Source organism: Anopheles cruzii, chromosome 2 (assembly GCF_943734635.1).
Source record: "Anopheles cruzii chromosome 2, idAnoCruzAS_RS32_06, whole genome shotgun sequence".
In the NCBI taxonomy this organism is placed as follows: Eukaryota; Metazoa; Arthropoda; class Insecta; order Diptera; family Culicidae; genus Anopheles; species Anopheles cruzii.
Window position 1 is genome coordinate 12,215,006 of NC_069144.1, and position 26,673 is coordinate 12,241,678.

A 26,673-nucleotide genomic window follows, 5' to 3' on the forward strand; every position below is an offset into this window, starting at 1 on the left:
ACGGAATCGATGGACGCCGAAGGTTTTACCGGCTGTTTGCTGCCAAAATCAGCTGATCGTATGAAGTAGTTCAGTTCAACACCGCAACATGTATCAACGTTCACTGTGGATACGAAGGTTTTGTTCAAATAAACAACCCGCTGCTGACCTGAGGCTGTACGATGGTCGAACGAAGGAAAAAGTGGGCCTGCGCGGCGGACAAAAACCTTACCTCTCATTCTACACCTGCGGCCCGACGGTCTACGATTCGGCACACATTGGCCATGCCAGCTGCTACGTTCGGTTGGACATTTTACAACGCATTCTACGCCACCACTTCCAACTACCACTGGTCACTGCGATGAATGTTACCGATATTGATGATAAAATAATTGTGCGAGCCCAAGAGAGTGGAACCGGTTGGAAAGAGCTGGCCCATCGGTACGAGGCCGAGTTCTGGACCGATTTGAGGCGGCTAAACGTTCGGCCACCCGATGTTAAACTGCGCGTCACAGACCACATTCCAGCCATAATGCGCTTCGTGCAGACACTGATCGATAAGGGTTACGCTTACCGTGCCGACGACGGATCGGTATACTTCGAAACGGGAAAGTACAAACGGTACGGAAAGCTGCAGAAGGTCATTCTGGAACCGTCGGCCACGGCGGCAACAACTGACGGCAGCCACAAACGGCATCCTTCCGATTTTGCCCTTTGGAAAGCATCCAAACCGAACGAACCGATGTGGGAAGCTGGCTTCAGCAACGGTCGGCCAGGATGGCACATCGAGTGCTCCACCATGGCAAGTCACATATTTGGCCAGCGTTTAGATTTTCACGCCGGCGGACTGGATCTGCGCTTTCCGCACCACGAAAACGAGGAAACGCAAAGTTGCTGCTACCACGGTGTGCAGGACTGGGTTACGCACTGGCTGCACACCGGCCAGTTGCATCTGGCGGGGCAAACACACAAAATGTCCAAATCGCTTAAAAACACCATCAGCATCGCGGAACTGCTGGGCGCGCACAGTGCCGACGAGTTTCGCATGCTGTGCCTCCTTTCGCATTACCGCAGCGCGATCGAATATGGTCCCGAGACGATGTCTACTGCGAGTAACGTTTGGCGGAAGTTTGTAACCTTTTTCCATGACTCCAAAGCCTACGTCGATGGACGGAAACCGGCAACTTACAGTGCGGCACCGGAAAGTGCTCTATTTGACAGTCTGCTCCACGTGCAGGCCAACATCAACAAACACTTGGCCAACGATTTCAACACCGCCAGCTCGCTGTTGGCACTCGCGGATCTGGTTTCTACTGTGCAGCGAACGATGAATACAAATGAGCGGGATGCGTGCGAATCGCACCTAATCGGAGCGTCCAATGTTGGTGCCGTTCTGGCCGCGACGAGATACATTCGAGAGCAGCTACATGCGTTCGGTTTGCAAACCATCGAAAACTCGCCAGACAGCACCGCGTTGGTCGCTGGAAAGCCGGCTCAATCAAGAGCACTTGTTGAGGAGATGGTAAAGATCCGTAGTGAAATAAGACAAAGGGCAGCCGAGACCAAGGATGCGCAACTGTACCGGGTTTGCGATCAGTTGCGAGACGGTTTGCGAACCGCAGGCGTGGAAGTGAAAGATCACGGCAAAGAAACTAGCTGGAGCTGGAGCTAGAGAGTTAGCAGGAAGAATAAACCGCGCCGCACGATGAACTTCAATCGAGAATATGCATGCGTTTTACTTTTAATGTGAGAATCTGTTGATCGCGTTCAACACGTACAAAGTAGTTGTGTTGTATGTTGTACAAATAATGTAAGTAATCTGTTTGCTTCCCGGGGGGGCGGGGGCCATCTACTTCAATTTCTCCTCCAAATCCTTTAGCCGACACTTGATCTCGGGTGCCGTATCTTTCTGCAGCTGCTGCAGAACTTGGGCAAAGGTTTGCCGCACCAGTGACAGCTCCGTGTCCGCCGTTCCCGCTTCCTTCGCCTTCAGTTTGTTGCCCAGTATGAGCAAAATGTTGAGCGCTTCCTTTTTGAGGCCCGTGTGAGGGATTGCTGGAAAGAGAACGAAGCCAAATTATTAACACTGCTCCACCAGCGCCACGTCCCCCCATCACGTTCTTACAGGCCACTTCAACAATCGCCGACAGAACGAGCCGACAAATCCTTTCCAAAATGCCCGATTCATCACCGCCGTCGGCCGAGAGTTCCACTTTAGGTTTCTTCTCGCGGTTTCCTTCCGGTGCCAGTGATGTCGTCGCCGGACCGTTGTCAGTCGCCATTTCCGTCTCTTCGGTGCAGGGCAACGATTTCGCTTTACGCAAAAGATGTAAACGCTCCAGGAAACGCCCGAGAGCTTGCAACAAACAGAGCTGCACCGGGCGGGTGTTTAGCTTCAGACACTGGACACACTTTTCCACAAACATCTGCTGGTAGCGACGTTGCGTTTCGATCGAATTTTCTGGCCAAGCTTTACCCAGCGTCTCGCAGACCGTCTCCTTGAGCTGCACGGAGATGAGCATCTGCTTGTTGCGCTCCTCGGACGATAGCGTACCGTCGCCGGTGCTACTGGACGATCCTCCGCCGGACGAGGAGCTGCCCTTCTCGCTCGCCCCGTCGTGATGGTCACGCTGCGGTTTGTCTAGCAAATGCCACACCATATTGTACAGCTCCTCGAATCGGTCCACCTTCAGCTCGTCCAGTATGTTGCCCAGCGATCGCAGCGCGTGGGTACGATAGACGGGCTCTTCCTTGCGGCACTCTTTCATTACCGTGTCCACTATCTGCTGTGCGTGCGGGGTGGCGTTCTGGTCGAGCCGCTTGCACAAACTGGCCATCGCCTGCAGTAGCCGCTCTTTGCCCTGAAACGTGCGCCCGGTCACGTTGGCCAGTATCAGATCGATCAACCGCAGCCGGACCGAGTCGTCCAAGTTGTCCCGTATCTTCGTGGCCAGTGTAGCCGTCGCGGCACCGGCCTGAGCCTTCAGCACCCAGGACGGATTGTTTAGGTTCGTCTCCAGTATCGCGACGATCGCGTCCAAGTTCAGCCGTAAACCGGCGTCACCGGTGTTGATCTCGTACCACAGCTCCTGCCACAGTTCCACCGTCGACTTGCTGTCCTCCGTCAGTTCCTCGTGCATGGCGAAAAACACCAGCGGCAGCACGTTGGCACTGTAGTCTTTCAGCACCTCCTGGTGCCGCTTGTTGATCGCCTGTATCGTGTGCGGGACCGCCTTCGAGCGGGATGCCTGCTGCTCAAAGTACAGCTCCTGCAGCTTGCCGAACAAACGCACGACCGACTGCTCCTTTGCCGAACCGACCAGATGCCCGATGGCGGATGCAAAGTACTTGCGCACGGTCGCGTTACGATCGGACAGGCCGCCAAAGCAGGCACCAAGATATTTGCCCGAAAGGGGCTGCATTTCGGCCCCGAGATGGATGCACACGAGACAAATAAAGTGAGCGCAGGCCACCTTCGAGCCGAGGTTCACGCTCGATTTCAGCACATCGAGCACGGCCGGTGTCATGCGCTCGAGGGTCGCATAATCGATGTACCGGATGCACTTGGCCAACGTTTCCATCGTGTAGTGCTGTTTGGCCGCTTCGGCACGCACCGAATCGATCGCTTCCTGTGTACCGCTGCTCGACTGGCCGGACACCATCGTGGAGAGGTAGGCCAGCTTGGTCGAATCCAGATCGCCGGTCGCCTGCAGCAGGCACGGCACCAGGCTGGTCAAATGGGGCGTAATCAATGGCCCGGCCGAATCGATCAACTGCGAAAGCGTCTGAATCGTCAACCGTCGTATCTCCGGAACGGTGTGCGTAACGCCCGTTTCCAGGAACAACGGAATGATCGAGCTCGCCACATTCAGACCCGACTTGCCGTGGTCACTGGACGTGGCGACGACGCACACTTTGCTCAGCGCTTTAGCCGTACCTTCCGCTGCCAGCCGGGTGTCTTCGTGGCAATCGTCCATCACGCGGAACAGTTGACTCCACAGGAGCTGCAGTTCCGGTTCCGGTACTTCAACCTGCTCGTCCACATCCATCGCTTTTACAGTGGTTTCAGTGGCATTCGCCTCCCCAGACGGCAGCGGTGCCACAACGGCATCCTTTGGGGGCAACCCTCGCCGTTCGTCCGACCGAAGCTTCAGACCGGCGGGCCGCTTGATCAGATCCCGTACCGCCAGACAGCACGCCATGCGCTTACGCCACTCGTTCGAGGTCAAATTCGTCGTCACGTCCTCCATTATCTCCCAGTAGCTCTGTTCGATCGTTGCCTTCGAATCGACCACAACCGAATCCCAGATGCTCATCATCGAGTTCTGGATCTTGGGCGTCGGATCGTACCGATAGCGAAACAGGCGCGGTGCAATCTTACCAAGGTACGGTTCCAGTGTGGCCGATTTCGACACCGCCTGCAAACCAAACGCAGAACCCAGTCTACTGTTCCACGTCGCATTGTGGTTGGCAATCTGCAGAAACTCGTAGAGCACGTCCGGTTTGTTGAGATCCGACGCCAGATTACACAGTTCCTTGTAGGTGGACATTTTCGCTCTGCAAGAAGGACGGGTAGTTTGCGGTCAAAATTCACTTCACCACAACCGGGCCGGGCACCATCCGTCACTTACCCGGTCGGTGTTTTACCGAGAAAATCTTCCTCAAACAGTTTCGTATCGTCGGCCACCTTACGCACGTCACGACGGCCACCGATCAGCTGATCCATCAGCAATTCGGTCATCTCCTTCTGATGCACGCTACCCGATAACGCGTACACAATGCCGAGGGCACGGGAGGCTACATCTTGGACGAGTTCTGGGAGGTGCAGTGGGAAAGATTGCAAACGATTAGTTGTGGCCGCGTAAGCGTAACTCCCCCCGAACGCACTCGAAAACGCGTACCATTGTCCTCGGATAGCAGATCGGTTAGGGCAAGTTGTAAGATTTTCCGCTGCTCCAGCACCGGGCGCCGTTGCTTGCAGTGCTTCACGATCGCCAGCAGCCAAATGGCACAGGTCTGCCGAAGGTAGGCGTGCGGTTCGTTAACCTGTTTGATCAGCTCGATCAGGAACCAGGTGAGCGTCGCGTCATCCACGTTGCCCTCGGTTTCCGGGGCACCGGTGTTCGGAAGGCCCTGCAGCGTGAGGGCCAGTGCTTGCCCGGTGGCAATGTTTAAGGCCGGATCCTTTGTCAGCTTCAGCAGCCCCAACCAACGTTCCAGAACCTTGCGCGAAAAGTAGTCGCAATCACCGATCGCCAGATAGCCCAGACAGTGGGCGCTGTCTTCGCGGATTTTGGCCTTAGTGTGGCCGCTCTGCAGCAGTGCGATGAGGGTATCGAAAAGATACGCCTTTGATCGTTGCTTCTCCTCGCCTCGCTCATCCGGAAGCGGCAAAACCGTGTGGGATCCGATCAAACACAAGCTTCGGATGGCAGCCGACTGCAGCAGCGACTGTTGATCGGTCAGCAACTGGACGAGCAGTTCCACGAGTTCCCTCAATGTGTCCCACTCGCCCTCGGTGTGTGACTGTGCAGTGCGTCGCAGAATTAGCTTCCGGTACACGGCATTGGCGGCGGCCAGCAGGGAACCGTGGCGTGTTTCCAGCGATTTGGTACCGAGCGTTTGCAGCTCCTTAATCTGACGATCGAACTCGGTGTCTTCGCTTACGTGCGCGAGCAGCACACCGTAGACCTTGGCAATGAGGGCGCGCGTAGGTTCGGAGATTTCCTTTAGCGAACCATCAAGCGTTGGTAGCAGATCACGGTTCGCACCCACCAGCACATCCGGGATACCGTTCACCAGATCGTACAGGCAGGTCAGCTCGGTGAAACCCTTCCGCACGATCACCAGCCGACGGACGAGATCGTTGTACTTCTCCAGCGTCTTTCGCTGCCCATCGTCCTCGGCTGCCGTGCGCAGAAAGGCACTCAACTTGAACAGTTGCTCATCGTCCCGGGGGTGCGTGTTGACGCCGGCGTCAAACAGCAGACAGATGCGCAGATAGTCCAGTATCTCGATGTACGTGTCGAATCGATACGGCAGCTTGATCTTCCCATAGCCCGGCCGATCGACGATGGTGGCCACTTTACGCTCTGTCTTCGATGCCACGTACTCCATCATGTCCCGGAAGTGCGGCAGTACGATGCGCTTGGGTTCGTTGAGGTTTGACAGAAAGTTTTTCTTCATCTTCGCTCCGTCTTCATCAGCCTTCGTCTTTGCCTTCGCCGCTAGACGATCGTCATCGCCCACCGATACGATTGCACCGTAGTTGATGTGGTCCTTCTTCGAAACACCGTACAGATAGGTGGTCATCATTTCGCGCAGCTGAGCACTTTCGCCACAGATTATGAGCAGCAGGTAGCGTGCCGGTACAAAGTAATCCGGGAAGCACGTGGTCAGAAACACTGACGCAACATTCTGGACTACGTTCAACTTCGATTCCGCCTTTTCGCCAAGCAGCGCCAGCAGTAGCTTCTGGTTGGCGTTCGGTGTGAAGCGTTTGCGCACCGGCCCTTCGTCGGTTTCCATCGGCGAACTGCCCGCTTCCGACGGCGGCTGTTTGCGCCAATCGAAGGCCTGTGCCAGGGCGACGAGCGCTTCGCGAATAGACGACTGCATGTCGACCGGTACTTGCTGTAGGTGCGCGAAATACTCACCGACCAGCTGGATGTCTTGATTGAAGGTCGCGGGACAGACGAGGGCCAGCTGGGCGATGGCACTGTACGCTGCCATCTTCACGTCGGGCGTTTCTTCCGATGAGGGACCGATAAGCTTGGAAATTCCCGTCAGCAGCACCGGCGACAGTTTATTGATCAAATCCGGTTGGCCACTGAAACCAGAAATGGGTCAGATAAACAGCCGGCAACGAACGCAACGACCCGCCGACTTACTTGTTGATCAGATTGTAAGCGAATTGGAGTGCCAACAGTTTGCACTTGGCATTCGTGCTATCCCCAAACAGGGACTCGAAAATCACCTGCATGCCCTTCGCCGTAATGATGCCATTGCCGCGGCACTTGAGCAAATGTTTCAGCAGCTTCTGCCGGACCCTGGCATTCACGCCGCTCGTCTTTCGGTCCGGCACCTTCGAACCGTTGCCCGTAAACAGGGTGTACAGAGGACCGCACAGCTTCGGATCGGTCCAGTCTAATGAGCTGCAGATTTTGTTCAGCTCTCCAATGGCCGGTGTCGCCACGGAGAACCGTGTATCGGCCGAGGCCACCACGAGATGGGCAAGAATTTCCGTTTCGGGAAAGATGCCCCCACATAGGAAGCGAACAATGCCCTTCTTGAGATGCTCGTGTTCTTCTGCCTTCGGTGGTTTCACTGTGACGCGCTTGAACGTGTACACACTCATCCCCTCGGGAACCAGGCCGTCCGGTAGCGGGAGCGGCAAACCGTACGGCAACAACAGCACGTCCATCAGGATGGACAGTAGCTGCTGTTTGGTGTGCGGTTTGCTCGACAGCCCCAGCAGCTCGGCGCGGCTCTCGGGATTGTCTGGAATTTTTATTTCACCCAACAGGGGAAGCACAAGCATCAAGATTCTGGAACGCGAAAAGGAGGACATTTGAGTTCTCGTGCCACACACATTTAATCGCGGCAACCAACTTGTCTTGGTGTGTTTCGGGTTTCCCTTCGAGACAGTTCAGTAAAACCGGTGCCATCTCCGTCTGCTCCTCAACCGACAACCTCGGAAAGCCCATCGTAATGTAGATGATGGCAAAGTTCTGTAAAAATAAATATCAGAAAAAGGGTCACTCAGGCAACGCGCTCACAACTCCCGGGCGGGTGCTACTCACGATCAGGAACAACGAGTTGGCTTGCTGATATTGCGCCAACAGCGGTGCCAGTGGGATTTGAATTTGATTCCGCGACTTCAGACGTTTGTTGATGTGAGTCAGAATCTCCATAACCTGTCGAAGATGAAACATGAGCAAATGAGTGCTTCAAACCATACGCTTGTAGGTGCCCGAGAGGGCATTCAGACCTTCTTCCGAACATTCTCATTCGGTGACGTGATTTTGATCAGTACCGGCGTCAGAAACTTGGTGATCGTATTCTGCAACTGTTCATCCGTGTCCGCCAGCCCTAAGCGAAGCAACACACGCCCCAGCAGTTCTGTAGGGGATTGTAAAATTATTTTTCCATTCATCACACAAAATGCACCGTCATCGATTAGGTGCCAACTTCGACGCGCCGATCGTGTCGATGGCTGATCGTACCTAGTTCTTCCGCGGGATTGCCGGCCATATTAGTGACGCTACAAGTCTAAAGCAAATCGAATTACGAGTTTATTTATGTCTGTGCAATGTAATTCAAGTAAACAAAATAATCGATTCTTTAACACGGCACAATAAGCAGAACTTCAGAGTGATGCGAAAACACTGCTTTTCCCTTCCCTTCAAAACTCCTTCAACAGCTTCGCTGTCAAATGTTTGCGGTACGTTTATGGTGCCGCCTTGAACGCAAAATCCCTTCGATTAACAGATGTGCTACTTATTCCGGTAACATTTCTCACCTAATGGAACTTAAAATTAACAAATTGATATTCACAACCAAATCAGACACGGTATTGCTAGTCGGAGATTAAGCTTGTTTCGTTTACCAACAAACGAACAGTTCAAGCTCACTTGAATCGGCCTTTTACGTGCTGTCACATTGTGCAAAGGCAGGCGTAGACGAAAACAAACCAAATTCGCTACTTTCGCTAAAATAAGTGTTGTACGGAGCCGGAATTCATTGTCCACAGCTCTACTTGATAGTTTGTAACGAAAACTAAATTGTTTTTCGGAATCAGTGGCTTCAGTGGAAAGCCTGCCGAAAAAAAACAAACCGGCATTTTTGATAGTCAATCGATAAGTTTCGCGCAACAGGTGATCGGTAAGTTGCTGTGGTCAGATCAAAACAAACTCTCTTTAGCCCATTGTGCTTTGCCAGAGCCGATTGTCAACCAATTGTGACAGCCAACCGAGTTCGTTAGCCTTTTGCCTGTGTGCAGAAGAGCCTTTGCTTTGGCATGGGGATTTTCCGTGCCAATTGTTTAAATAATACGCACAAAGAGTCACAGAATCAGCAGGCGCCCCCCACAATATTCAATAGCTTTCTGCGTGAAGTTTCATTCAGAAAACAGGAATAACAAAGCATTTCAGGTGGGTCCGTGTGCGCCTGCGCGAAAGCAATTAGTAGTGTTACTACACACAAATGTCAGACATCAGAAGAAGTGAGGTGAAAATTTGCAGGAGAAAGTGAACCGTCTGGCTCTGGCTTGCTGTGGCTGCTAGTGAAAAAGTTGTTATTTTTCGGCCGAAAATAGTTAGTTATTCTGTTAGGTTTCGGTTCATTTATTAAACATCGCTCATCCGCATCCGCCTGCCTGCTAGGATGACTTCGGTGCAAACCAACCCGTAGTGGTCCGTGCTTCTGAACGAGTGCCGTTCATTGATTGGGGTCGCCGAGTTTTTGCTTTTTGCATCCACGGGCGTGTGCACCAGATGCTAATTTCGTTGCCCCGTTGCGTGAGCACGTTTGTGTCTGTACAGCATCGGAGAGTATACATGCAACCGTAGTTGCCCCCAATCCGACCCAATCGAGGGAGTGTTTCGACACATTTTCTATGGGCTAAGATGCACCCAACGAGTGCGGCGGCGGCGCCAGGGCCACCACCAGCAACGGGGGCACCGGTGGCACCAACAGCGGGGCCCGCTAGTGATGTGTTTTTCCGTGCGCTGCCCTTTCTGGACGAGAAATGGATCAAGGCGGACGTTGGCAGCGCACTGCGAAGTGCGGAAGATTTAGCAAACTTGTGGAACCACCTGATCCAGGATGAGGAAATTAGCACGGTGCGCTGGGTTACGGCGACTAACGCCAACGGTGATGTGGCCTACCAGCGCCCGGACGGACGGTACTACTGCGGAGCCGCCAACCTAAACTGCGCCTGCTGCAAAGGATTTTGTGGGCCCAGCTCCGAGTGCATCTGTACGGCGTGTCAGTCGCTAGAGCTGGATGCAGACACTTCCGGACTGATGGTTGCCAATGGTAACGGGAGTGGTGGATCGGCGAGAAAGTTTCACCCACAAAGTCCCGTCAACCCCTCGTCGCTGACGTCCAGTCCAAGCTCGGTCCTGCTAGACTCGTGGCTGTGGAGTCCTGTCCCTGGTGAGTCCCTCTCGAAAGGCCGTATCTGAAGTGTGAGCTGCTCGAAAGCTCTTTCCGTCGCGCAAACACATGACGCACAGTGAACTTTGATTGATCACCCGGGTCCCGGGTATCGTTACAGGCGCGGACGAGAAGCGAGCCTGCATCGCCAAACTGCTGGCCGAACAAAGAGAAATATGTCTGCAGGCGGCTGGCAACTGTCTCACGGCCAACCGCACCCGACAGCTACTGTACGTGTACCGGAGGTACTTCGTAGCGCTGCAACGCTGCAAACCGGACGAACGGGCGGAAGAAAGGCAGCATTCACTGGAGCTGGTCACGAGCGACTGTGATGCCGCAGCAAGACTGCTGAGTGTAAGCACCCCCCCTATTGCGCCATTAGCGAACGCCGCCGGATTAACCGGATTGTTTTTGGTTTTGCAGAAAAACTCCAGCCTCGATCGGGCCGGTCCGGTGGGCGCCGGTCCGGGGAAGGACTGCGACAAGGCCACGTTCGGGTTGGCGCGCGTCGGTACGCGGGCAGCACTAAACTTTTCATTCGCCTTTCTGCGCCGTGCCTGGCGCTCGGGCGAGGACGTGGAACTGTGCAGCGAGCTGCTCCTGGAGGCCCTGGAAGCGCTTCAAACCCTACCGGAAGCGTCCCTGTTCGACACGTCGCACATGTCCACGCTGTGGATTGAGGTGGTGGAGAAGTCGATCAAATTTCTGCGCCAGGTTGTGCTCGGTGACGTTATGGGCGGCCGTTGCCTGGTGCCGAAGGCCGACCGGCACATTGCGCTCAATCTGCTGCTCGAGCTCGGCGCCCAGAAGGGTACGCTCGGTGGCTCGCTGGAGGGCGTCTCGCTGCTACTGGCGCTCCACGAGAAAGACCAACAATCGGAAGACAATCGCAGTCCGCCGCAGAACACGGGCGCTCCGCTTGTGCCCCTGTTGCGACGCTACGAACAGATTGACAGCTTCGGGGCGTTCAACGCGTCCGATTCGTTCCAGTTCGGGCCGACCGAATCGTTTCTGCGTTTCCTCACGTTGCCCGATAACGACACCACCACCGTCGACTTGCGCCAGGCGGCCGTCATCATCGTGAGCCACCTGGATCGCCTCGCCAAGCCCCATCTGCCGGCCGGGAACTGCTCGACGAAGGTGGCCAAATCGAATGCGCAGAAAATGTTCACCCTCGGCTGGAGCGCCTGCTCACCAGAACTGTACGGATTCACGGCCACCGAGCCGGTCACCACCACCTATTCCGGAGATCTGATTGCCGGTTCCACTCCATCGCGCTACTCGACGGCCACCATCGACCTACCGGGCGGCGTGCAGGTCCGGCAGGTGGTTGGCACCGAGAACTGCATCTACATCCTTACCGGCAGTGGCCAGGTACTATCGTTGCCTGCCTCACACACTACCTGTGGCTCGGCAACACCGGACGGTAGCGCCGGACAGCCCAAACCGGTCGAAGGCATCGAGTGCGCCAACATCGTGCAACTGGCGGCCCATTGTGAAGGTCGCCACGTGCTGGCGCTGACGGCCACCGGCGACGTATTCTCGTGGGGTGCTGGCGACGGAGGTCGCCTTGGGCACGGTGATACGAGCGCCAAAGAGTTACCGACTCGGATTGTGGCCCTGGCCGAGCGGCAGGTCACGGGTGTGTTTGCTGGCGCATCGTACAGTGCGGCCGTAACGAGCACCGGAGAACTGTACACCTGGGGCCGTGGGACGTACGGGCGACTGGGACACGGCAACTCGGAGGACAAACACTTGCCGACGCTCGTGCAAGCGCTCAAGCAGCACCGCGTAGTGCACGTGGCGCTGGGATGCGGCGACGCACACTCGCTGTGCGTGACCGATGCCGGAACCGTGTTCGCGTGGGGTGACGGTGACTTCGGGAAGCTGGGCAACGGTTCCAGCAACGGGTCGCCGGTCCCGATCGCGATCGAGCTGGCCCCCGAAGGCAGCCAGCCGGCCGCCGCCGTGAAGGTGTACTCCGGTTCGCACTTTAGCGTCGCACTCGGTCGCGACGGAACGGTGTACAGTTGGGGCAAGGGTCACGGTGGACGGCTGGGTCATGGCCACTCGGAGCACACGGCAACACCGAAGGCTATCGAGGCGCTCGAGGGCAAAAAAATTGTCGATCTGGCCGTAGGGCTGGCACACTGTCTGGCACTGAGCGCCGCGGGCGAACTGTACGGTTGGGGCCGTAACGATTTCCAGCAAATCTGTCCGGCCTGTGTGACGCGCGATCCGATCGTCCCGACACCGATATTGACCACGCCGCCGACACTGCGCATTGCCGGGATGGCAGCGGGTGCCGCTCAGAGCATCGTCTGGTGCCACTCGTCCACCCTCGGGATCCCGTCGAAGATTCCGTTCGTCGTGGACCTTAGTGAGCACACGTTCCGCTTGCTCGATCAGCTGCTGTGCGTGGTTTGCGGCGGTTCGCAGACCCTGGGCACTAACGATGGCGCGCGCCATCCGCCGAGTCAGGAAGCGGAGTGTATTGCGGTCGCTTCGCTGAACCTTCTCCGGCTGCAGCTACACGCCATGATCGTGAACAACGTGGCACCGCGCCAAGTCGGATTGGTGGAAGGCTCCCGTCTGCTGGCCAGCCTGAAAACGCGCATTCTCGGCCTTGCCGGTGGCCCGGTGGTGCTGAAAACGATGCAGGAAGCAGCCCAGTGGACCCTGCAGGTTGGCTGGAGCATCATTCTGCCCACGGCTTCGGAGCGAGCGCAAACCCTCACCTCGTTGCTACCATCGGCGGGCCACGAAGGCACGGCACCGACCACCGGTGCCGGTGCAACTAGCGCCGGGCATCGCTTCATGACGGATCTGCTCGTCGGTTCACTGATGGCCGAAGGTGGTCTCCAGACGGCCCTCAATCAGGCCATCAACCATCACCAGCACCACCAACAGCGACCGCTGGACGCGGCCGGTAGCGGCGGTGGAACCACCACCCATCTGTCGCTGTTACATCTGCTCAAGCAGCTACTTCGGAACAATTCCAGCCTAACGCAGGCCCGGCTCGGTCAACTCATGCTCGGCCCATACCTAAAGGTCGACGAGGGCTTCACATCACCCGAGCCTCCGTCGCCCAGTTTGGATCTACTACACAAATTCCAGCGTTTGCTGCTGTCCTATCTCTACGCCTCGCAGGCCGACGATCTGGGCGGTGCCGAGGCCCTGCTGTACACCTACATCCAACAGCTGGTCGGTCCGTGTGTGGCGACGCTTGGTCGAGCCTACGAAACGATCCTACAGGGCAAGGACGGTGTGGCGGAAATCCTTGCCAGTGACATCTCCGATGCGCTGCTCCACGAACTCATCATCGGCCTGGTGTTGATCCTGCAGGACAAACCGTTGCTGTTGGCCAACTTTGACTGGAATCGGCACCTGATTCCGCTGCTGAGCGCACTGGACGGGTTCAATCGGTTGACGGCGGACGGTGAGCAGCAGGACACGGACGATATGGGCTGGCCGGGTATTATTTGCCGCGGAGCGGCTAAACCGCTGCCGGCGCAGGAGGAAACCGTACTCATTCGGCGCAGCGACATCGACAATCATCTGCGCGACGGTGGCCACTGGGTCATTATCCACGGCAACGTGTACGACGTGAAGGACTATCAGGCGGACGGCGCACCGACGGCCGAACTGCTGCAGTGCAGCGGTGGCAAGGATATATCGCTGGAAATTGGCAACCCGCAGCACCGGGCCGCGTTCGAGTTTATCTCCTCGTATCTGCGTGTCGGTCGCTACGCCGTCACGGAGCTGAGCGATGGTGCGGCCAGCCCGCGGCCAATGGTCACGCTGACCCACTTTCACACCGAGTGTCTGCTGGCGTACCTGTTGGGTTTGCGGGCGGCCATCCTGCAGGTCGGCTCGAGGCTGCAGCCGGCCGAACTGCAGTGCCACAACCGGCTCAACTCGAACGTGCTGAGCGGTGGCCTGCAGGTCCTGCAACCGACGAATCCGTTCGACGAGGAAAAGGGTGAAGCGCGCAGCAGTGGCTCTACGGCCGGCAGTACACCGACCGATGCTTCCACGCAGCTACCGATCGGCCACACGTGCGGTGACGTGCCGATGGTTGGCCCGAACTGGCCGCTAATGCTAATTTCGCAGCGCATCGATACGTTGCTGGCAAACCTGGGCGAGGGTAAGGTCACCGATCCGCTCGTCCTGGCCTGGCTGGCGGTCTGCGAACGGTACTGCAAGGAGAATCATCTCATCTGGCACCAGGAGTTTCCTCCCGAGCATCCGGTCGTGGAGCTCGAACGGCTGCTGATGGCCGTACTGGTTCGCCACCAGGCACTCGGTCAGCTCGTGCTGGCCGTTGTCGATCGCGAGCTAAGCGGGATCGGTTCGAAACCACCACCACCGGCCGTGGTAACCATCATCCGTACGGTGCACCAGACCAAGTGGGCGATAGTGAAGATGCGCCAGCAGCTGAACCGCAGCTACAAGGAAGTGTGTGCCCCGATGATCGACAAGTGTCGCTTCCTGTTGTACGAGGTGCGCCCGGCGATCAGTCTCGAGCAGCACGGGTTGGCACGGCTGCACGTGCTGCACCGCTTGCCCCGCTTCAAGGGTCTGGTGCGCCGCATAATCCGCGATCTGCGAACCACCAAGCGGCAGCTACGGCTCGCGTGTGCCGCCAAACCCGAGGACATCGTTAACGTGACCATCCAGAGCCAGCAGCTGCTGACCGGATCGCTCAAAATTCAATCGCAGGAGAATCTCAGCAATAGCCTCAAGCATCTTCATCACGGCGGTTCCGGTGGCGGCACCGGCGGTGCACTGTCGACCGAAAATCTAGTCAACGAAGGGCTGATTAAAGTAGCCAGTCTCGAGAGTCTCAGCTCAGCAGGCCACCAACACCAACACCACGTTGCTACACCACGATCGGTGGATCGATCGGGCTCGCCAGTGATTTTGCTTAGCAACAACACCGCGACAAAGCAGCCTGCTGCGGGTTGTGAAGTGGAAAATACGTTACTCAACGATTCCGATGGTGTAGTGATGGTTGAAGCAGACAGTGGCCGCGATCCGGTGACGACGGGTGCTGAGGTCCCCCTCCTCGGTACAGCCCCGGCGCCACCGTCGACGGTCGATGGGAGTGCGAAAAAAACCATTTCCTTCACGCACGAGCACGAAGAGCAGATTAAAACGCCAACGAACGAAATAATCGAGTTCGGTACACCGGGAACGGTTCCGAAGAAGGGTGGCGATGGCCACACGCAGGATGGCGCAGGTGATGGTGCCGGTGCCGGTGCTGGGGATGGGGAGTTTATCAACAGTGTGATTGCAAATTTGAGCGAAAAGTGTCTGCTGGCGTCGTATCCGGCCGAGTTTAAGCAAGACATCAGCCAGCAGATCGTGGACTTTATTCTGCACGATCAGTGCGACGTCGAAACGTTGCGCCGCGCCATGTACTGTCAGATACAGCGCTACCAGCTCCGCAAGCAGGGTCTCGAGATGTTGGACGAGCTGCTGCGCATCAACGGACTGTTCGATGCGGTCCAGTACAGCCTGTTTAACGGGTTTCTCGGTCTGCACATGGGTGGCATGGGTTTCACCGAGTTGACGGCGGCCGACTCTCCGCCGATGGGCGGCGGCGGAGGAGGGCGAGCTGAATACTGGCAGCAGCAGGGAGCGGGACACGTGCTGGACAATCTCAACATGATCACTGCCTACCAGAAGGCGGACATTCTGATCGCCCAGTCCAAAATTATCGAGTGGTCCGTTGGCGAGCTACAAAAGTACGTGAACCAAGACCGGATCAACGGGCGACACAGGACCCACGGAGAGAAGGACACTTCCAACCTGGGCACGTACGTCTTTCTGAAGAAGCTACCCCGCGCCCGGTTTCTGCTGAGCATCTTCGGCATTCTGTCACGCAAGTACGAGGCCAACGAGCTGAGTCTGCTGATCAACGCCGGCATTCTGGGCAGCATTATGGGGCTGCTGCGCCAAACGGGCACCGATATGCCGAGCAGCAAGAACACTTCCGACACCTCGGTCATCTACGAGGATGTGGTCACGAATGTAAGAGTCCGTGCGGGTCCGTGCGTTGCGTGAAACAGTTGTCCCAAATTGTTCCGTTTCTGTTTTAGCTCAAGTCTTCGAAAGAGGTGCTGTCTGGACCGGAACTTTCGAAGTTTATGAAAATCGGCACCAGAATAGCGCGTGGCGCCGACTGGAAGTGGGGCGAACAGGATGGCCCCGGTGGCGAAGGTCGCATTATCGGTGAAATCGGTGAAGATGGGTAAGAAACGATGCGGATGCGGCTACGTCCACGGTGTGGGCTTCAATCACGGGGCTTTTTTTCTTTCCTTCTAGCTGGGTTCGCGTTGAATGGGACAATGGCTCTACAAACTCGTACCGCATGGGCAAGGAAGGAAAGTACGATCTACGCCTAGCGGACAGTGCGCTAAAGGCGCTCTCGCCGGACAAGGACAGCGAGCGGGAGGACTTTAGTGAGCAGCAGCCGGGAAACGAATCACACCCAACGAAACTGCTGCGCAACGTGTGTGTCAAGACGCTCCAGATGCTGTTCGCTTCCGTTGGGCTGCACGCGGAAAAAATGGAGCGAAACGCGCTCCGTGGGGTCGCCTCCATGTTCCGCACCATGTTACAGCCGATGTCATGCGACAGCCGCTTGACGTGCGCCTCCGCGGTACCGACGCTCCCACCGTACAGCTTCGGACTGGAACAGTGGACGGTGGTGGGCTTCCTGCGAGCCATTTCGTCCTCGCCCGCTCTCTCCCGCCAGCTAACGACCCCGATCTGGATCGAGCTGGTGTTTGGCATCCTCAACGCACCGATCGCCAACAAGAAGGATGTCTACAAGAAGCTACACTGCTTACGGCTCCTGCAGAGCACGCTCGTGAACTGGACGCACGAAGAGCGGTCACGCACCGAGCCGGTCGTGGAGCAGCTTTTTGACGTGCTGGGGCGCATCTCGCTGACGTGTCCGAACGATACGTCCCTACTGGCCGGTGGTCTGAGCCCGGCCGATGCAAAATCGCGCGTGCTGTACAGCGCATCGCACAGTGGCACGGTGGCCGAAGAGTTGGTACTGTTGGTTCGCAAGCTCCACACGCTGTCCCTCTGGAATGAGACGATCAATTCGTTCATCCAACAGAAGCTCTGCCTGGCGGCCGAAGTGCTGCTAGCGAATGAGCTGGAGTGCGCCATCGTGACGGAGACCGACAAGCGGGCCATCATGGGCACGCTCGGTACGATCGGGGGTTGCGATTCGCGGCCTCGCATCGGCCTGAACCTTACACTGGACGGAGTACGGGGCACGATATCGCGCCTCACCAAGAAGGGCAAGGTGGTGATGAACGTGCACTCGGGGGCCGAAACGAAAAAGATTCCCATCTTCAAGGTGGGCGAGTGTGCGGACGTCGGAGCATTCAGTTTGTCGCGCGTCCCGATCAACGAGATGCTGCTCAACTCGTGCGCCGTCCTCTTCTACGGTGTCGGACAGCTCGGTCCGTACGCTGGCGGATCGCTCGTCGGCACTGCGGTGGCGGTGCCGGTGCTACAGAATCAACAGATCCATTTCGCAGCCCTAAAGGCAACCAAGGTGCTGTTCCGGAACCAGAACCTCCTGCGGCGCATTCTACGCCAGCGATCGCCCGGTCTCGGGAGGAGCGTTTCTCGCGAAAGCGTTTCCTCCGAGCGCGATCCGGACAGCCCGGATCCGGATGGTAAGGGCCGGCGCAGTAGCGAGTCGAACACTTCGGACGAATCGCAACCGTACTACGCGGCCGAACTGCTCATACAAACCATTCTGCTCCGAGCGACACAACCGAGTCCACTGAAGGCCTGCTACACGTACCAGGAGATGGAACTGGCGGCGCTCAACATTTCCCAGATGCTGGCCAGTCATGTTCACAGCAGCACCACCGCAGTCCAGGAAGCAACGGCGGTAAACGCCGCCAATTCCCGGCGTTCAAATTGCGCACTGGGAGGCGCTCAACCGACCATGATCCACGGTGTGCCGGTTTACAATAACAACGATTCGCCGTCACTCACCAGCGATCTTCCGAGCACCCCGGGAGCGGGTGGACGGCGGACTAACAACAACTCATCGTCGTCGGGCTTCGTCGCACCGACTCCGCTCGTGTCGCAAATCATGGAAATGGGCTTCACGCGCAAATCGGTCGAAGTGGCGTTCAAAAGCCTAATGCAGCAGAACGAGCATGGCTGCCCGACGGCCGAACAGGTTGTCCAGTGGATCCTGGAGCACCCGGACGTGACGGCGAACCTGGGACTGTCGGAGAAGTGTACCGAGCACGATCATCACGATCGCACCGTGCACAGCGACACCGAGAGCGTCAGCTCGGACACGATGGAGGGCTCGTCGCAGCAGGACTGCGCCACCGGACTGGCCGCCGGCGCTGCCGCCGCCGCTGGCACGCAGTACAAGTGTCGGGAGGACTTTAAATCGGCCGACCTGTACGCCATGTACGTGCGGGGCCTTGTATGTCCGGGCATGTTGGTGCGCTGCTGTCAGGACTTTGAGGAGATTCGCAAAGGTGACCTCGGGACGGTGCTAAAGGTGGAGCCCGAGAGTTTGCACGACCTGAACGTGCGCGTTGACTGGCAGATGCACAACCGGCCGTACTGGATGTGCTTCGTGCACCTGGAGCTACTCGAACCACCGGCCCCGACCCCGGATGGGGCGCCCGGGTGTGACATTATGATCGGGGCGCACGTGCGTATACTGCGATCGGACACGCAAAACTATCTAAGCCGCTTCTCGTCCGTCCCGCTGGGGGCAACCGGGGTGGTAAAGTCGCTGATCGGTTCGGAGGCAACGGTCGAGTTCCCGCAGCAAACCATGTGGACCGGTAGCGTCAGCGAACTGGTGCTACTTTCGAACCCAACCCACAGCTACGGTTCCGTGGGTCCGACCGGGCCACTTTCTTTCGCCGGTGGTGCGTTCGATATCATCGACGATTGGTCGCGCTGCATCCGATCGCTGGCGGTTTCGTCGAACGAGGCGTCGGCCAAGTATCTGCTCGATCGCAGCGCCAACAGTTACTGGCAAAGTGCCAGCAGTTCGCCCCAGAGCAAGCACTGGATACGGCTCGAGATGCACGATCAGGTGCTGATCCAGTCGCTCACGATGCACGTCGATCCGGACGATTTCTCGCACATGCCGTCGCTGGTGGTGATCCGCGTTGGCGACTCGATCGCGACGCTCAAGGAGAAGTGCTACGTGCTGATCAACCCCACGGACGTCGCGGTGCCCCTGATGGCGGACTGCCGCCAGTACTACGCGTGCATCGAGATTTTCATCAAACAGTGCAGGAATAATGGCATCCAGTGCAAGGTGCACGGGTTGTCGATCGTGGGCAAACGCCGCCAGACCGATCTGGAGATGACGCTGCAGAGTGCGGGCTTTATGGCGTCGGAAAACGAGCCGATTGCCGAACCGAGCTACTCGACGTCCTCGAACTACACCGACGAGCCGGCGCTGAACGAACTGTCCTCGAAGGTGCTGGTGTGGGGCCTGAATGATAAGGAGCAACTGGGCGGACTGAAGGGCTCGAAGGTGAAGCTGCCGACATACTCGTCAGTGCTGAGCCAACTGAAGCCGATCCACATTGCGGGCGGCTCGAAGTCGCTGTTTATCGTGTCGCAGGATGGGAAGCTGTACGCGTGCGGCGAGGGCACCAACGGGCGGTTAGGGCTTGGGCACAACAACAACGTGCCCACCCCGAAGCAGGTCCCGATCCTGAGCCAGTACGTCGTCAAGAAGGTGGCCGTCCACTCGGGCGGCAAGCACGCAATGGCTCTAACGCTCGACGGCAAGGTGTTCTCGTGGGGCGAAGGCGAAGACGGTAAGCTGGGCCACTACAACCGGTTGACGTTGGAGAAGCCAAAGCTGATCGAGACACTGCGCACGAAACGGATACGCGACATTGCGTGTGGCTCGAGCCACAGCGCCGCCATTACGAGTTCGGGCGAGCTGTACACCTGGGGTCTGGGTGAGTACGGCCGGCTCGGACACGGCGATAACTGTACGCAGCTGAGGCCGAAACATGTGACGGCCCTGCAGGATCACCGGGTGGTGCAGGTGGCCTGCGGTAGCCGTGACGCTCAAACGCTCTGCCTGACCGAGGAAGGGCTGGTGTTTTCCTGGGGTGACGGTGACTTTGGCAAGCTTGGCCGTGGCGGATCCGAGGGGTGCTCCATCCCGCACCAGGTGGACCGGCTGAACGGTGTCGGGGTGGTGCAGATCGAGTGCGGAGCCCAGTTCAGCCTGGCGCTCACGAAAGCCGGTGAGGTGTGGACGTGGGGCAAAGGCGACTACTACCGGTTGGGCCACGGAACCGATCAGCATGTCCGCAAGCCGACCCCTATCCAGGGGCTGCGCGGCAAAAAAGTTATCCACGTGGCCGTCGGAGCCCTGCACTGTCTCGCGGTCACCGACGGTGGGCAGGTGTACGCCTGGGGAGACAACGATCACGGGCAGCAGGGATCGGGCAATACGATTGTGAACAAGAAACCCAGTCTGGTGCTCGGACTGGACGGGATCTTTGTGAATCGCGTGGCGTGCGGCAGTTCGCACTCGGTCGCCTGGAGCCTGCCGCAGAACCAGACGGAGAAGGACAAAAAGGAACCGGTACCGTTCGCGGTGGCCAAGGACCCGCTCGGAAGCCACAGTTTGGGGATTTACGCGTCGGAAACGGAGGCGACCACGTCCTCCCCGCTGCCCGTGTTGACCGGTGCCAATCGACAGCAGAGGCCCTCGCTGTCGGAGATTGTGCTGTCGCTCGAAACGTACGGTGCCCGCCAGGCGGCCCTGTCGCACATCCTGAACGCCATGAGCATTCTGCACGCACGCTCGTGCATCATTGCGGCCCTGACGTGCCACTCGCAGCTGTCGGCGATCGATAAAATGGGTCTCTGTGGCGGTGGGGCCACTGGCACACTGGGTATGTGTGATCCGTCCACTGCGCCGCGGCCAGTTTCACCCATATCGGAAACGGACGAGCCGTCCGACACGAAAGCGGCGGTTCCGAGCGATGGGTTGCTGCAAAACGAAACCATCGCCCACGGTGGTGGCGAAGGACCGGCCGATATTGCGGGACTAACCGTGGTGGTAAGTGATGTGAAAAGAGTGTGCAAGAGGGAGAGCTTCTATGTTGTCCTGATTTTATGTTTCTGTTGCCCCGTAGGCTCAACAGCATGAGTTTATCGACGGCGATATTCCAATCATCTCGGGCATGAACAACACGCTCGGAGCGTACCGCAGTTTAACCGGTTCGCTTTCGCTGTCCGCCTCGATTTCCAGCTGCAACGCAACGCAACGGCACTCGAAGATGTCGGCGAGTGCCATGTCCGTTATGGCGGCCACCATGACTCACCAGGATGAGGTAAGGAAACACCCGGTGATGGAACCGTGATCGAATGGCTCTAAGCTGTCCCCCCTATTCCGTAGATAATAAACGACATTGGCAGTGGCGGTGCTGCAACCGGTGCCAGCGCCAACGCGAACAGTGACAGTTTAGACGATTTCACTGCACTCCTGGGCGAACCAGAAGCTAAGCACCTGATCGAGCTGCTGAAGCTGAGCGTCTTTGGACGAACCGGATCGGCAAGCACGGCCGAAACGATCGCCAGCACGTTGATTGCGCTGGCCAAGGCGAACGGTACGATCGCAAACATGCTGCTCGAGACGTGCATCACGGAGCTAGAGGATCTGTGTACTTCGCGCCACTCGCTCGGGAAGCTCCCGAAACCGGTCGTCCAGGAGACGAGTCATCCGTACATCGACGACATCATCCTAGTGGGTAAGTAGTACCCGTTGGCGGAACAGCGACAGCCGCGAATTCCCCTTACGATTCCTCATTTCGTCCATTGTAGGTCACGTGAAAATTCCGGGCGCCGAGTCACTGAGGATCGAGTTTGACAGCCAGTGTTCGACGGAGCGTCGCAACGATCCGCTCATCATCATCGACGGTTCGGGCAACGTGGTGGCCACCCGTTCCGGGCGTGAGTACGCGCAGTGGGCCCAAGAGATACGGATCCCGGGTGACGAGATGCGCTGGAAGTTTACGAGCGACAACTCCGTCAACGGCTGGGGCTGGCGCTTCTACGTGCACGCCGTTATGCCCGAGTCGTACCTGCAGGAGCTGGGCTCGGACCGTACCGTGCTCTCGCAGCCCTCGATTGCGCTCGTGATGGCCCTGCTCGATGCGCTGCCCGTTCCGGCGGCTTCCGCCGCGGGCAGCGTGCTACTACGGCTCACGTCGGCGCTCTCGCAGTGTGCCCAACTCAGCTCGTTGACCGTCGCGCAGCGCATTTGGTCACTGAAGAAGATGCATCAGCTGCTGTGCGCCGGCAGCGCCGCAAAGGATGGTACTCCACGGCCACCGACGGACGGGACGGTGCTGGAAATCTTGACGCCCCTCATGCCAATCATCCTGCGCCAGTACGACTACGAAGAGCCACAGGTACGCAGCGGTATCCATCTGATGCACTCGGAGTACTTCAAGTCCTTGGTGGCGCTGGCGTGCGACATGTACATGGACATACTGCTGGTGCCCACATCGGATCCGCACCGGTGGGCCTGGTTCCGGCGGTATTGCGCGGCGGTGCGTGTTGCCCAGGCCCTTATCCGGCGCACGCAGCTACCACCTTCGTTCTGTGTGGAGGTGCGCAAGAAGCTGGCCGAAATCGCCTCACCTTCATCTACCGTCGCCGCCACCGTGGCCACTTCCTCCGGTAGCTCCGGTAGCTGTGGACTCGCCGTCGGATTGGGAACCACCGGCGCCAGCGGACCGCATTCGTCGCTGGTATTCGAGCTGTCCGGTGGTGGGACCGTGTGTAGCAGTAGCACGACGAGCAGTAGCAGCACTGCGACCGGCACCACCACCGTCACGGCCGCGAGCACCATCAGTCAGCAGAGTTTCGCCGACAGCGAACCGGTCGGCTCTGGACCGGCCCTGGAGAGCGGCGCAAAGTATATGCACGAAGATCACGGCTACTTTACGCCCCAGTACGACTCGCAGTTGCTGCAGTGGTTCAATCGACGCCCCGAGGACTGGGCCTTCTCGTGGGGTGGCGCAAGCACCATCTTCGGCTGGGGACACAATCACCGTGGCCAGCTGGGTGGGTTGGACGGGAGCCGCATCAAGATGCCGACACCGTGTGAGGCGCTCAGTTTGCTTCGCCCCATCCAGATTGCCGGTGGCGAGCAGACACTCTACGCCGTGACCCCCGACGGGAAGCTGTACGCGACGGGGTACGGTGCGGGTGGCCGCCTGGGTGTGGGCGGAACCGACTCCGTGTCGACGCCTACCCTCGTCGAGTCACTGCAGCACGTGATGATCAAGAAGGTTGCGGTCAATTCGGGCGGCAAGCACTGTCTGGCGCTCTCGTCCGACGGCGAGGTGTTCTCGTGGGGCGAAGGCGAAGACGGTAAGCTGGGACACGGCAACCGGGACAGCTACGATCGGCCGAAGCTGATCGAAGCACTGTCCGGGATTGGGGTGATCGACATCGCGTGCGGCAGTGCGCACTCGGCCTGCATCACCTCGCAGGGGCACGTGCTGTCGTGGGGCAAGGGCCGGTACGGGCGGCTCGGGCACGGTGACTCCGAGGACCAGCTGCAGCCGAAGCTGGTCGAGGCACTGCTCGGTTACCGGGCGATCGACATCGCGTGTGGCTCGGGAGACGCCCAAACCCTCTGCATCACCGACGACGATAACGTGTGGAGCTGGGGCGACGGTGACTACGGGAAGCTAGGCCGGGGCGGATCGGACGGGTGTAAGGTGCCGATGAAGATCGAAAGCCTGGCCGGGCTGGGCGTCACGAAGGTGGAGTGTGGCTCGCAGTTTTCCGTCGCCCTCACGCGCTCCGGCAGCGTGTACACGTGGGGCAAGGGCGACTACCATCGGCTCGGTCACGGCAACACGGACCACGTGCGGCGCCCGAAGAAGGTGGCCGCCCTGCAGGGCAAGAAGATCATCTCGATCGCGACCGGCTCGCTGCACTGTGTGGCCTGCAGCGACGGGGGCGAAGTGTACACCTGGGGCGACAACGACGAGGGTCAGCTGGGCGACGGAACGGTGTCGGCCATCCAGCGGCCTCGGCTGGTGCAGTCCCTGCAGGGGAAGCACATTGTGAAGGTGATCTGTGGCTCGGCACACACGCTGGCCCTTTCGACGTACCAGCTGAGCGAAGCGGTCCGACCGCCCCCGTCGCCACCGCTCGAGTACGACCTGGTGCGGGACATTGCACCGGAAGTGTTGCATGCCCGGCTCGTGCTGCTACACCACTTCTCCGAGCTGCTGTGTCCGTGCTTGGCCATGCTGCCCATCGCGGGGGCCCTGTCGCTTGCGTCCCTCAAGGATGTGCTGGTGTACTCGATCAAGGAGACCGGCTTCCGGAAGGTCATCCAGACGACGATGGTGCGCGACAAGCCGCACGGTCCCGTCATCGAGCTCAACCGGATCCAGGTGAAACGATCGCGCATGCGCTCCGGTAACGGGCTGGCCGGGGTCGACGGGATGAAGAGTGTGTTCGGTCAGATGGTCCAGAAGCTGCCGCTGCTCACGCAGGAGGCCCTATCGATGCCGCACCGCGTCTGGAAGGTGAAGTTTGTGGGTGAAAGCGTCGACGACTGTGGTGGCGGGTTCAGCGAGTCGATCGCGGAGATGTGCGACGAGCTGCAGAACGGGAGCGTCCCGCTGCTGATACAGACGCCGAATGGGCGCGGCGAAGCTGGCGCCAACCGGGACTGCTTCCTGCTTGACCCGACCCTCACGTCGGTGCTGCACATGAACATGTTCCGGTTTCTGGGCGTCCTCATGGGGATCGCCGTGCGGACCGGATCGCCGCTGAGTTTAAAGTGAGTGCTTGGCGGGGTGCGGAATGGCGCAGAATGATGAATGACCGTTTGCTTGCCATACCCTCTCTTTTCCAGTCTGGCCGAACCCGTGTGGCGGCAGTTGGCCGGAGAAGCACTTCGACCGTCCGATCTGACGGAAGTGGACCGTGACTACATTACCGGGTTGCTGTACATTCGCGACGTCGAGAATGACCCGAAAGTGTTCGCCTCCATCGAGCTGCCCTTTTCTACGCCCTCCGCCAAAGGGCACGAAGTTCCTTTATCGACAAAGTAAGTGCGGCCCCGTCATCGCTCACGCGTTCGCCCTTTTCTGACCCTTCCTGCCTTCCCGTTTCAGATACAGCAAAATTACGCCCAAAAACCGTGCCGAGTACGTCAAGCTGGCACTCAACTATCGCATCCACGAGTTCGACGAGCAGGTGAAGGCGGTCCGCGACGGCATGTCGAAGGTGATTCCGGTGCCGCTGCTGTCGCTGTTCTCTGCGGCCGAGCTGCAGGCGATGGTGTGCGGTTCGCCCGACATTCCGCTCTGTCTGCTGAAGACGGTCGCCACATACAAGGGCGTCGAGTCGACGGCCCCTCTCGTCCAGTGGTTCTGGGAGGTCATGGAAGAGTTCACCAACCAGGAGCGCTCGCTGTTTCTACGCTTCGTCTGGGGCCGCACCCGTTTGCCGCGCACGATCGCCGACTTCCGGGGGCGCGACTTTGTGCTGCAGGTGCTCGACAAGTACAATCCGCCCGATCACTTCCTGCCCGAGAGCTACACCTGCTTCTTTCTGCTGAAAATGCCGCGCTACTCGTGCAAGGTACTGCCACCGAGCTGCCGGAATCGTGTTCCCTTAACTGAACCTCAACCGTATTTTACAGGCCGTTTTGCAAGAGAAACTAAAGTACGCGATTTACTTTTGCAAAAGCATCGACACGGACGAGTACGCCCGGGTGGCCATCGGTGACCCAACGGAAGCGACCGGCAGTGAGGACAACAGTGACATTGAATCCGTGCTCTTCTAAGCAGCGTCGCTCATGTGCCCTGTACATAATATCGGCCTCCACTATCGGCCATCGACCGTACCAATCAGCGGAGATAAGGAGTGAACCGAACTCAACTCAACCGACCCACTGTTTCATTGTAAATTCCCAAACGAAAAGGGCAAATCAACACACATGCTTTAGAGCCAACATTCCACTCTCTTCGCGATTCGCATCGACGCGGCCAGAGGCGGCCGGTGGTACCGTCTACCCGCAAGGCAAGAGAGCCAAGCACCTAGCGCCCAAACGTCCGATTCACGTGTAGGCTTAAATGCTGTAGTCATTACAAAGACGCAATCCACAATGATCTCAGTTCGTTTCGTGTGTCGAGGGAGGTTTTTCGACGTTCTCACAGTGGAACGGCCGTCCGCTTCACGTCCGGTTTAAACCGTAGCATAGACAGACAGTAGCAGTGTAGCCAGGCTCAGGCCCCCGCTCTAGGCACCCATCGGCAAGTGTTAAGCCAACAGTAGGCAGTAACAGTAATTGAAATAACCATCAACATTATTAGTGGATATCACGCACGCCAGCCGCCGGCCAGCACAGCGGCCAGTTCTTTAGCACGTTTAGCACCGAAGAAACAATGCCGTTCTTTTAGTAGTACACACAGCATCGCTTTGGAGGCCGGGATTAACTAACCC

At 58.2% G+C, this 26,673-nt stretch overlaps 3 protein-coding genes across 3 annotated transcripts; 2 read left to right on the forward strand and 1 right to left on the reverse strand.

The window, feature by feature from the left end:
* The first annotated feature begins 88 nt into the window (after positions 1 to 88).
* On the forward strand, positions 89 to 1,651 carry LOC128278451 (probable cysteine--tRNA ligase, mitochondrial). The gene has a single exon (XM_053017181.1). The coding sequence runs from the start codon at positions 89 to 91 to the stop codon at positions 1,649 to 1,651; it is 1,563 nt and encodes a 520-aa protein (XP_052873141.1).
* Positions 1,652 to 1,731: 80 nt separating this feature from the next.
* LOC128267232 (proteasome-associated protein ECM29 homolog) lies at positions 1,732 to 8,232 on the reverse strand. Its single transcript, XM_053004033.1, has 9 exons — positions 8,205 to 8,232; positions 7,970 to 8,100; positions 7,782 to 7,895; positions 7,591 to 7,709; positions 6,870 to 7,526; positions 4,881 to 6,808; positions 4,611 to 4,794; positions 2,105 to 4,536; positions 1,732 to 2,034 (listed from the first exon to the last, which is right to left on the reverse strand). Exons 1-9 carry the CDS (start codon positions 8,230 to 8,232, stop codon positions 1,829 to 1,831), a joined length of 5,799 nt encoding a protein of 1,932 aa, XP_052859993.1. The 3' UTR covers positions 1,732 to 1,828.
* A 1,373-nt stretch (positions 8,233 to 9,605) lies between these two features.
* LOC128278452 (probable E3 ubiquitin-protein ligase HERC2) lies at positions 9,606 to 26,014 on the forward strand. The gene is made up of 11 exons (XM_053017182.1): positions 9,606 to 10,137; positions 10,259 to 10,491; positions 10,561 to 16,173; positions 16,242 to 16,393; positions 16,468 to 21,250; positions 21,336 to 21,524; positions 21,590 to 21,941; positions 22,015 to 25,003; positions 25,079 to 25,273; positions 25,341 to 25,809; positions 25,871 to 26,014. Exons 1-11 carry the CDS (start codon positions 9,606 to 9,608, stop codon positions 26,012 to 26,014), a joined length of 15,651 nt encoding a protein of 5,216 aa, XP_052873142.1.
* The last annotated feature ends 659 nt before the right edge of the window (positions 26,015 to 26,673 follow it).

Excerpts from the sequence above, each read along its gene's own strand:
- LOC128278452 (XM_053017182.1), top strand. The coding sequence starts at position 9,606 with ATGCACCCAACGAGTGCGGCGGCGGCGCCAGGGCCACCACCAGCAACG. Across the intron at positions 16,174-16,241 it reads ACGAGGATGTGGTCACGAAT|CTCAAGTCTTCGAAAGAGGT; the intron begins GTAAGAGTCCGT and ends TTTCTGTTTTAG. Across the intron at positions 21,942-22,014 it reads CGACGACATCATCCTAGTGG|GTCACGTGAAAATTCCGGGC; the intron begins GTAAGTAGTACC and ends CGTCCATTGTAG.
- LOC128278451 (XM_053017181.1), top strand. The coding sequence starts at position 89 with ATGTATCAACGTTCACTGTGGATACGAAGGTTTTGTTCAAATAAACAA.
- LOC128267232 (XM_053004033.1), bottom strand. The coding sequence starts at position 8,232 with ATGGCCGGCAATCCCGCGGAAGAACTAG. Across the intron at positions 8,101-8,204 it reads CAATCCCGCGGAAGAACTAG|AACTGCTGGGGCGTGTGTTG; the intron begins GTACGATCAGCC and ends AATCCCCTACAG. Across the intron at positions 4,795-4,880 it reads TCTGCTATCCGAGGACAATG|AACTCGTCCAAGATGTAGCC; the intron begins GTACGCGTTTTC and ends TGCACCTCCCAG.